This window comes from Orycteropus afer, unplaced genomic scaffold (genome assembly GCF_000298275.1).
Source record: "Orycteropus afer afer isolate SDZICR_OR568_19922 unplaced genomic scaffold, OryAfe1.0 scaffold00031, whole genome shotgun sequence".
NCBI lineage: Eukaryota > Metazoa > Chordata > Mammalia > Tubulidentata > Orycteropodidae > Orycteropus > Orycteropus afer.
The window spans coordinates 15,509,586-15,519,843 of record NW_006921618.1 but is presented as its reverse complement, the minus strand read 5'-3'; the positions used below and the strand labels follow the sequence as shown (position 1 = coordinate 15,519,843).

General features: G+C 38.7%; 1 protein-coding gene across 1 annotated transcript in view; it reads left to right on the top strand.

Annotated features, from left to right (window-relative positions):
* Positions 1 to 10,258, top strand: part of EYA3 (EYA transcriptional coactivator and phosphatase 3) — a 97,140-nt gene that overhangs the window by 68,077 nt on the left and 18,805 nt on the right. The window contains exons 11-13 of the mRNA XM_007935815.2: positions 1,378 to 1,538; positions 4,416 to 4,530; positions 5,558 to 5,679. Coding sequence (XP_007934006.1) covers positions 1,378 to 1,538; positions 4,416 to 4,530; positions 5,558 to 5,679 — 398 coding nt within the window. The remainder of the gene's footprint in view (positions 1 to 1,377; positions 1,539 to 4,415; positions 4,531 to 5,557; positions 5,680 to 10,258) is intronic.

Genomic DNA, 10,258 nt, shown 5'->3' with positions numbered 1-10,258 from the left:
GCTCAAGTATAGCAGGGATCTTGGAGCTGGCACAGGATCAGGCAGTGTTTCGTTCTTCTGTGCATGGGGTCACTATGAGTCGGAAACGACTTGACAGCACCTAACAACAACATAAATATCTTATCTCTTACAGCTTTATTTTCTTAAGTGCAGAATCTCACACGTTACTCATTGAACACTATTTTGACTTTGGATTGAGCTGAGTTGTCGCTAAATCTGTCAGCCATTTTAAAATCTGTACTATGAACAATTACTCTCTCCCAGTCTGTATGAATGTCTTTTAGTTATCTATTACTGTGTAACAAATTGCCCCAAAACTTAGTTACTTAAAACACCAAACATTTCTTATCTCACACTTAGTGTGGATCAGGAATTCGAGAATGGCTTAGCTAGGTAGTTCTGAATCAGGATCTTTGAGGTTACAATCAAGGATTAGCTGGGGTTTAATCATCTGAAGGCTTGACTGGAGCTGGAGGACCTGGTTATAGTGTGTGACAGCTGAAGGCCTCGGTTTCTCTCTACATGGGCTTCTCCACGGAAGACAGCTTGAGTGTTCTCGCAACATGACTTCTTCCAGAGCAAGAGCTGAAAGGGAGAAAGCAAGACACACCTGGTCTTTAAAGTCTTAACATCATTTCCATTTTTCAGTCACTAAGTACAGTCCATACCCAAAGAAGCAGAATTAGGTGAGAGGAGTTACCACAATGACCCATGAACTTGATAAACTGAAGAAAAACATCCGCCATCATCTTCCTATTATTAGTTGGGTTACTCATTCCATTATTTTTTCACATTTTTCCTTTTTTTTTTTTTTTTTTAGAGATCTAATCATTTTATGTGTGTATGTACATGAAATTTTATATTCTGTTTTTTTCACTGCCATTAATAAAAAAAAGATGCTGTGTATCAAGCCAGTGTCTAAGGGATCCTTGTGTGTGATTTGTTCTTACCTGTCTTTCTCTACCTTCTAATTCTTTCTCTAATAGAAGTAATAGGAAGGAGATAGAGGGCTAATGAAAGATGGACTCTGCTACACGGGAATTAAGGGAGAAGATTCTTAAAGCCATTAGCCCTGATATGCCAGGAACAGGGCAGAGAATCCAAGGTGGCACTCAGTCAAAAACTCCATGCAGTATACCAAAACACAAACCAAACTCAATGCCATCGAGTCGTCCTAACTCATAGCGACCCTCATTGGGTTTCCAAGGTGGTAAATCTTTACAGAAGTAGATTGCCCCATCTTCCTTCCACAGAGCTGCTGGTAGGTTTGAACTGCCAACTTCCTCATTAGCAGTCAGGTTCCTTAGACACTGTACCACCAGAGCTCCTTCCATGCAGTATAGGCTTTATAATTTTTATCATCCTTTCTCTTTGCAGCAACTACAGTTTCTCAACAGATGGTTTCAGTGGCTCAGGAGGCAGTGGGAGCCATGGTTCCTCAGTAGGTGTTCAGGGAGGCGTGGACTGGATGAGAAAACTGGCTTTCCGCTACCGAAAAGTGAGAGAAATCTATGATAAGCATAAAAGCAATGTGGGCGGTAAGTGTAGCATACGACCAGTCTAATTCTGCTTCTTTCTGACTTGCTTTTTTTCTTTCCCAGGGATTCCTTAGATGCTCCTGGAAACTCCTTATGAATCTTTGCCACAGTAACATTTTAACTCTGTATAAATACATGAGGTTTATATTGAATCCCTTTGAGGAGGAAGCCCCTGTATTTCTCGCAGACTTCTCTTAGCGTGAGAGTCCCCAGGTGCCGCACAGTTACATGTTCAGCTCCTGTTCTGGTTACCTAGTGCTGCTCTGACAGAAATATACCACAAATGGGATGGCCTTAACAAACAGGAGTTTGTTCTTATAATTTGGAGGCTTTAAGTCCAAGTTCAAAGCTCTACGGGCTGGGTGAAAGCCCCTCAACCTTCGGGTCCAGCTCTGCCTCCTGCTTGCGACCCACTGAAGGCATTTCTTCACTCAAACAGCCACTGGCTGCTGAAGCTGAGAAGCCCCAAGGTTGACAAGGAAAAAGGCACAGTCCCAATGTTTCCAAACCACACGGTAGGCCATTAACTTAAGTCCATTGTAAGTCCCAAGGTCGGCAGAGCATAGCAGGCTGCTGAACACGACTCGGCTACACGCAGGGTCTAAGCGTGCCATAGGCTAGAGACCATTCTCAAAGCTTCTCCTTATATACAGGAAGCAGACCACATCCCAAAGGCAACTACCCAGCTGCTTGTGGTAGATCCCACCATGGAGTTGATTGCCAGTCTCATGGGGAATTAACTACCACCAGCTGCCCAGCCACTCAACCAGACCCAGCCAAGTTGACACACAAACTGAACTGCCACAGCTACTAACCAAAAAGCTGGTGGTTTAAATCCACCCAGAGGCAGCTAGGAAGAAAGCCCTCGTGATCTTCCAAAAGATCACAGCCATTGAAAACCCTATGGAGCACAGTTCTAACTCCCAAACACATGGAGTCACCATGAATTAGAATCTACTCAATGGCATAACTTTGTAAAGTTCTCTTGTTCTTTTTGGACAAATGCTTTTTTAAAGGAGATGTGTTCTGTACATTCTGTGGAATGACATGTGTTTTTTTCTGGAGTTACTATTAGGTATCAATACCAGTTAATAGGGTGCCATGATTTTTTGGCTGATTTGTATAGCCATCAGGACAAGTCTGGTAGGACTAGTGACTATAGTGAATGGAAAACTGGATTGTATTGTGATTTCAAGAACCTTGAAAATTCTTTCTGCCCAGAAATACCTCAAATGTCAGGCACCACTGTGCCTAAAATTATTTGAAATTAATTATAAATCATAAATTGTTAGAATTATAAGTGGCATTTGAGAGCTAATCTAAATCCTTTATGTTTAGTTGAGATGTCCAGTTGCAAGGGTAGTGGGGTGGGAGCAACTTAACCGTGATCCCAGAGCAAGTTAGTGACCATACCACAGCTGTGAGTCAAAAAGTAGGATGGTGCAGAAAGTAGAAACAGGGCTTTGAAAATTAGTTTTGTTCCTTTCTACTTCAGCATCCATTACCACATAGAGATCACGTAGAAATCACAAAGCTTCTAGGATTTGAGACACTGATTCCCCTTCTCATTGCTTATTTCATCTCATGATTTGGAGCTGATATCTCTTATTTTGACAACTCCAAGTCTCTGTTTTTCCCCTTTCACAGACATAAGCCTTTCTTTTCTTAGTTTTCATATACAACCTAGGTCCCTGGTCTTTTTCCTGTCCTCAGCCTGAATTCCTGTAGAAAATGATGTAACCCTCAGTGAGAATCCCGAGTTCACTTTGGGGAACATATTAAAAGTAATTTCCACGTGTATTTTTTATAAAATATAAATTAACAAAAGCACCACATCATGTATTACTTAAGTATATGATATATAGATACTATCTTATTGTTTAATTTTGTTTTGTTTTATGAGAAATAGTAAATAAGCCTAATTCTAGGCTTACATTGTAAAACCATCAATCTGAGAACAAATTATACACCTGGTTCTGTTTACAGAAATGTCTTCTGCTTTGTGGAGTATTGATAATAGAATACGGGGTTTTTCTTTTCACTTTCACTACAGAAAATTCAAAGCCAGATTTACTGTTTGAATATAATAAGTCAAGTGTTTGACACCATGCTTCCATCAGTTGAATTCTGTTTTGTTTGTGTTTTATTGTTTGGTATTAGGCTATATTTAATCTCTTATCTGCTGGAGTTACTGCAAAGTATAGTACAAGTAAATGACACACAGAGAGTTGGTCAATCAACTGGGAATTTCAGACTGATACGTTCTGAAACCGGTGGAAGTACAGTCACTATGGGAGTTAGTATGTGGTAGCCGAAAGACTTCCCAAGATTGAAAGCACAACCTTTCTGTGTAAATTAGGCAGATTCCCTTTCATTCCTAGGCTTTGGTTTCTTTAGAAAGAAGTTGGAATAACTGAGGACTCTTCCAGCTGTAGCAGTCATCATTTAATTTCCCCCCTTTGGTCCTTGATGTCATGTTCAGAACAGTGCTACTATAAAGCACCAGTCTGCAAATTATGTTACTGATCAGTGATGAGAGGGAGCGTTTGCCAGAATGTAAATCAGCCGTGTCACTAATAACGTGTTTACTTCAGCTGATATTTTTTGTCATTGCACCTCACTCCCCACAGCAAAGCTTTCTGATGAAGGAAGTCATGTGTTGATTTATATATTCTGGTGTAAGCTCCTGTGTAGTCAACAGGTTGGCATTTTGCTTAGCACTACTCTACTTTAAGGTTTCTCCAAGAAGAGAAATACATTAGTTCAGTGGAGTGTTTCAGTGACTCACACCATTTCTAAATTGAATTTAGAAATTGCTCAGTGTCAGCAAGGATATGTTGTCAAAATAATGAGTTTTGTCTGCTTTTATTCCCAAAGGCCTTCTCAGTCCTCAGAGAAAGGAAGCACTGCAGAGACTAAGAGCAGAAATTGAAGTTCTAACAGATTCCTGGTTAGGAACTGCCTTAAAATCCTTACTTCTCATCCAGTCCAGGTATGGAAATGGTACTTAAGATCTCATCCTCTCCTAGACACTCTTTGCTACCTCAGCCCAAGAGAGACCACCCCCTAAAATCGGGCTGGAGATCAGAATGAGAATTGTTTAGATGATGCAGGAAAGTATCTGGGTTTGTTTTATTTATTTTTATGCAAGGTCATTTTATGCTAATAGCACACATTAAAGTTTTACAAGAGTGCTTAGGTATAAAAATCCTTTTCCTTTCCTCTTACTTTTTGCTCACAAAATTAAAAGTCAGTAGTCCATAATTTCTAGCCCAGGAGATGGTCCTCGCTACATTAAAGAACACATACAAGAGAAATATCACAAATATCTCAAGTACAGGAATTTCCAAGAAATGAACCAAAACTCACTTTCAAAGGCAAAATTCAAAGAAAAATGGTACAATAAGCAGATTGTGGAGTTTTCCACTTGATGTTAGAATGGGAAATAAATGTAGTCATATCTTCACCAGTACATTTATTGTACCCCCCGTCAAAGTAGGAATTCCAAGTCCACAACTGCTAAAACAAACAGTAAAACTGACAGCAAGACGTAGATACCCAACTAAGTTAATGGACATATGAAATGTTTATTCTGGAATTTGTGTTGCTGTAATGCAAGGAGCAAAAAGGACTTAAGTTATATCTCATTCATGGGCTGAATTGCATTCAGATGAAGTAACACAGTTAGTGAAAGCTCTTTGTTGTTTGTTTGTCTTCTGAAATGTGGTATCAGTAACATGGGTTAATGGTATTTGCTAACGGTTTCAGTGAGCTAGGATGATCAGAGGGAAATAAGACCAAAGCCAGCTTGCTGCTCTGTGCCCAGTATGACGTACACAAAAAAGTCTAATGCCGGCCCTTAAATAAAGAAAATAAATAAATAAACTTGAATTATTTAGAACAATAACTGAGCATTGGCATTCAAATATCATACCAGGCATCTTGAGGTTGATTGAATTTTTACCCCCAGCTTAGTTTGGTTTCACTTTGTTTCGTTTTTTCTTCTTTTTCCCTTCCAGAAAGAATTGTGTGAATGTTCTGATCACGACCACCCAGCTGGTTCCAGCTCTTGCCAAGGTTCTCCTATATGGACTAGGAGAAATATTCCCTATTGAAAACATCTATAGTGCTACCAAAATTGGTATGGTTTTTATTCTACTTCTTGTCACTGCCCTTAGAATGATATTTGCTACTTCTGATGTACTTATTTTTGTTGTTTATTTTAATATTTTTAAATTATTATTTAAAAACAACATTTGCCAATTCAGTATTTTTCAGATGTACAATTTAGTGGTATCAATTACATTAATAATGTTGTATGTTGCACTTATTATTTACCAGACCCTCTGTTATATATTTTATATATAACAACCTATAATCCTCATACTAGTCTTCTCCTGATGTTACTGATGAGGAAACTGAGGCTTAACGGTTAGGTAGCTTGCTGAAGGCTTCATAGCCAATAAATGACATAACCATTATTCAAATCCAGGTCTACTAGTCTCAAAACATACCATGCTCTTTTCTTTTATAGTATTTGAAAGAATCTAATAATTTAGAAATCTATTTTTTCCCTCATTTCAAGTTTCTCCCTCTCTTCACAGAAACAGCATTAGATTGAAAAATCAAAGGATTAGGATTTGAATCCTGGTTACCCCATTTAGCTTAGGTATCTAAGTCTCGTTTGTTTATTTAAAATGAGAATCAACCAGGGAATTTGTAAAACTCAAATGACTTTGTGTAATAAAGGCACTTTGAACTCCTAAAAATGTGCTTAGTACCAAGTATATGAAATGATAGCTATTCAGTAAGTATTTGCTGAATTAATTAATTGGCACCTTTGAGTTTTAAAAGAATATTTATGTATAAAGCCCTTTATACATAAATACTCTTCTTTGTGTTTAGATATGTGGAAGTCATTAACTAGTTGTTCAGCTGAAGAACAACAGAATGTTTCACCCTAGTCTCTATGTGTTGCATAGGTCCTGGGGAAAGAAAGAATATGATAGAGATCCCCCTACCCTTCAGCCTACTCCCCATTATACCAAAGGAGAGTGTACTGGAGTTTGACTGTTGGCTATGGAGATAGATAGATAGATAGGTATAAAATCAATGCTAATGATCCGATAGCATTTTCTCCATTAAAAGATATATGTAATTTTTTTATACCCCAGGGTTTGTGGAGATCAAAGCCACCAAGTCCTATTGACATTTTTTCTTGTCATTCATTTATTCAACAAATATTGACCACCCTCTATGTGCCATGCATTGTTCTAGGTACTGGACATACAGCAGGGGGCAAAACAAGCAAAAAATAAATCCCTCTAATGGAAGGAGATAGTCAGTAAACAAATGAGTAAAACACAAAACATGACAGATGCTGATAAGTGCCACAGCTAAAAATCAATCAGGGACAGAAGGTAGGATCATATTTAAAGAAGATAGTTAGAGAAGACCTTGATGAAAAGGTATTATTTGAGCAAAGACCGTAAGGAGATGAAGCAGTGAACCTTTAACATTTATCTGGGGAAAGAGCATGCCAAGGAGAAAGAACAGCAAGGGGAAAAGGTTGGTGCTATGTTCAAGGAAGAGGAAGGGAGGGAGAGTCACAGAAGATAAGGCCAAAGAAGTTAAAGGGGAGGATGGGGAAGGTCCTCCAGGGCTTTGTGGATTATTTGAAGGACTTTGGCTTTTATTCTCACAAAATGCTATGGTAATGTTTTGAACAGAGAGTGACATGATTTGACCTACATTTTAAGCAGATAAGTCTGGCTGCTCTATAGGGCCTTGAAGAGGATAGCTGGAAGGCAAGTTAGGAGGCTATTGCAGTAATCAGTCCAGCATGAGATCATGGGTGACTTGGAGCAGGTGGCAGCAGTGGAGTTTGGTAAGTCGGCAGTTGGTGGATATCCTGTGAAGGCAGAGCTGACAGGATGTACTGATAATTTGGATGTGGGTGTAAAAGAAAAGAAGTCAAAGATGACTCCAAGGATTTTAGACTAAGCAACTGAAAGGATGAAGATGCTGTTTACTGAAATGATCAAGACTGTGGGAGAAAGAAGAGGAGTTTGGTTTTAGACGTGTTGACTCTCCGTTATTAGACATCCAAGTGGAAATGTCATACAGGCAGTTGGATAATCTGATTCTGAAAATCAAGGGAAAAGTACTGGTTGAAGATACAAAATTAAGGATTGTTCACATACATGTAGTTTTTTAAACCTGGGTGAAATCATAGGAGTGAGTGCAGAGAGAGGAGTAGAGGTCTAAGAACTAAGCTCTAGAACCGTCTAATGTTTAAATGCTTAGATCATGAAGAAGAACCACCAAAAGTATTAGAAGGAGCAGCCTGTAAGTTAGGAGGAAAAGAGAGTGGTGTCTTGGAAGCCAAAGGAAGAAAAGAGTGGTCTATTGTATTGTATGGAACTGACGGATCAAATAAGATGGGAACTTAGAATTGATGCTGTGTTTAGCTCTGTGGGTCATTCGTGACTCTGACAAGCAGTGTCAGAGGAGTGGTGGGGATAAAAGCCTGATGGGAATGGGCTTAAGAGGGAATGATGAACCCTGACTTGCCCTGACATTATCTTTAAACTGAAACCAAAAATAACCCCTGAAGTCATCTTAAAACCAAAAAATAGTTTAGCTTAACTAGTTTAAAAAAAAAAGTGTGCCTTGAGCTTTTTGCTCTTTCAAGAACTGTGTACATGGGATCAAATTGACAACAGCAGCTAGAAACATTAGATGGGAACTTTAGGAGGCAGTGAGTTTGTATTAATGAGGGAAGAACAACTTAGAAAAGGAGGGTAAGAATGGTTGCATAATTCAAAAAACATAATCAGTGTCACTAAATTGTACACGTAGAAACTTAAATTATTATGTGTTTTGCTCTGTATATTCTCAACAACAACAAAATTAATAAAATTTAGGAAAAAAAGAATAGGGAGAAAGGAGTTGGAGAGGGCAGGTGTAGACAGCTCTCTAGAAGAGATTTGTCATAAAGAAGAGCAAAGAAATGAGGCAGTAAGTAGCTGGAGGATGTGTAGGCTTTAGAAGATTTGGGAATATAAGATAAATTATATCAAATTTATATGATGAGGGAAAGGATCTATAAGATGAGGAAAAAAATGATGATGCAGGAAAGAAGGAATTACAAGTGTGATGACCATAGTAGGTAAGACGGGGTTATAGAAAGTAATACTCATTGTGAAAAGAATTATTTCAGAAAGTATAGAAAAATGTCAAGAAGCAGAAAAATTGTTGTCGACAAATGTTGTATTATTTATATTTTTACCACAATTAAAAAAGAAGAATCACATAATTCCAAACTTTGAGAAGCTATATTTTGTCATATTTACCTAATTCTTTGGTTGTAAGGGATAAAAATTCAACTAGTTTAAACCCAAATGGGAAATAATTGGTTTATATAACTGAAAAATCCAAATAAGACATTGTCTTCAGGCATGGACGTATCTATAGCTTCAACTAACGTTGTCAGGGTTCTTTCTGTGTTTATGTCTTGGTTCTTCAATCCTCTGTGGTGGCTTAATTTCTCAGGTAGGTGGTCTCTACATGATAGTGAAGATGGTCCATTTCTCAGAAGCAAGAATGCTACTCTTCTGATAATTCCAACAGAAGTACCAAAGAAGTCTTAAATTACTGTAACAGGTCACGTGTCCATCCCTGAACACTCTGACCAAGGGTGGGGAGTACTGTCGTTGACCAGGTCTGATTCACTTGCTCTGCGAACCTGGGGCCCGCAGGTGACATCAGCACCACCAGCCTAAGAATGGGGAAGAAATAATCATCCAAAGATGCTCTGGACAGACAAAAAAAACTCTGGAAATGGCCCATTATAGGCCAAACCCACTGCCATCGAATCAGTTCTGACTCATAGCAGCCCTATAGGACTATAGAACTGCCCCATAGGGTTTCCAAGACTGTAAATCTTAACACAAGCAGGTTGGCCCATCTTTTTCCCACAGAGCAGCTGGTAAGTTCGAAGTGCTGACCTTTTGGTTGGTAGCTGAGCATTTTAACCATTGCACCACCAGGGCTCCTACACTTTGTTAAAGGAAGCCTTGCTGCCCTTCTCCCAAGCATATACCACATGAGTTGGCGTTACCCCTGTTGAAACTACTCAATTTATAATTCATACCTGGAGCTGCTCTGAGGGAATACAGCTCATCTCTAAAAGTCTGGATCCCCCACATGTTTTCTGAGTATGCATCTTTTATTATTATTATTATTACTGTTTTTTATTTTTTATTGTGCTTAGGTGAACGTTTACAAAGCATATTAGTTTTCCATTCAGTAGTTAGTACACAAAATGTTCCATGACATTAGTTGCATTCCCAGTGTGTCAGCACTCTCCCCTGCTGAGGTCCAGCCTCAGCTGTGGGTCTCTGGAGGGAGAGGTGGCGTCGGCGAGATGATGGAGACACACTCACACAAGGTAAAGATGTGCCCCACATAATGAGGTGGCCTTCTTTATTTTATACTATATTGCAGATTACAAATGACAAAGCAAAATGACAAACCCACAATTCTAGGTACATGGCTGTGGGCTATTAACTTTCCAAAACTTATAAAACTATTATTAAACTTAAAACTAAACTTAAGTCTTATCTTATCTAACTTATCTATCATTAACATTATAAAAATAAAATGTGCTAGACAATGAGGTTAACTAAAACATGAAAAAATGGTCAGGGTGAAGAATA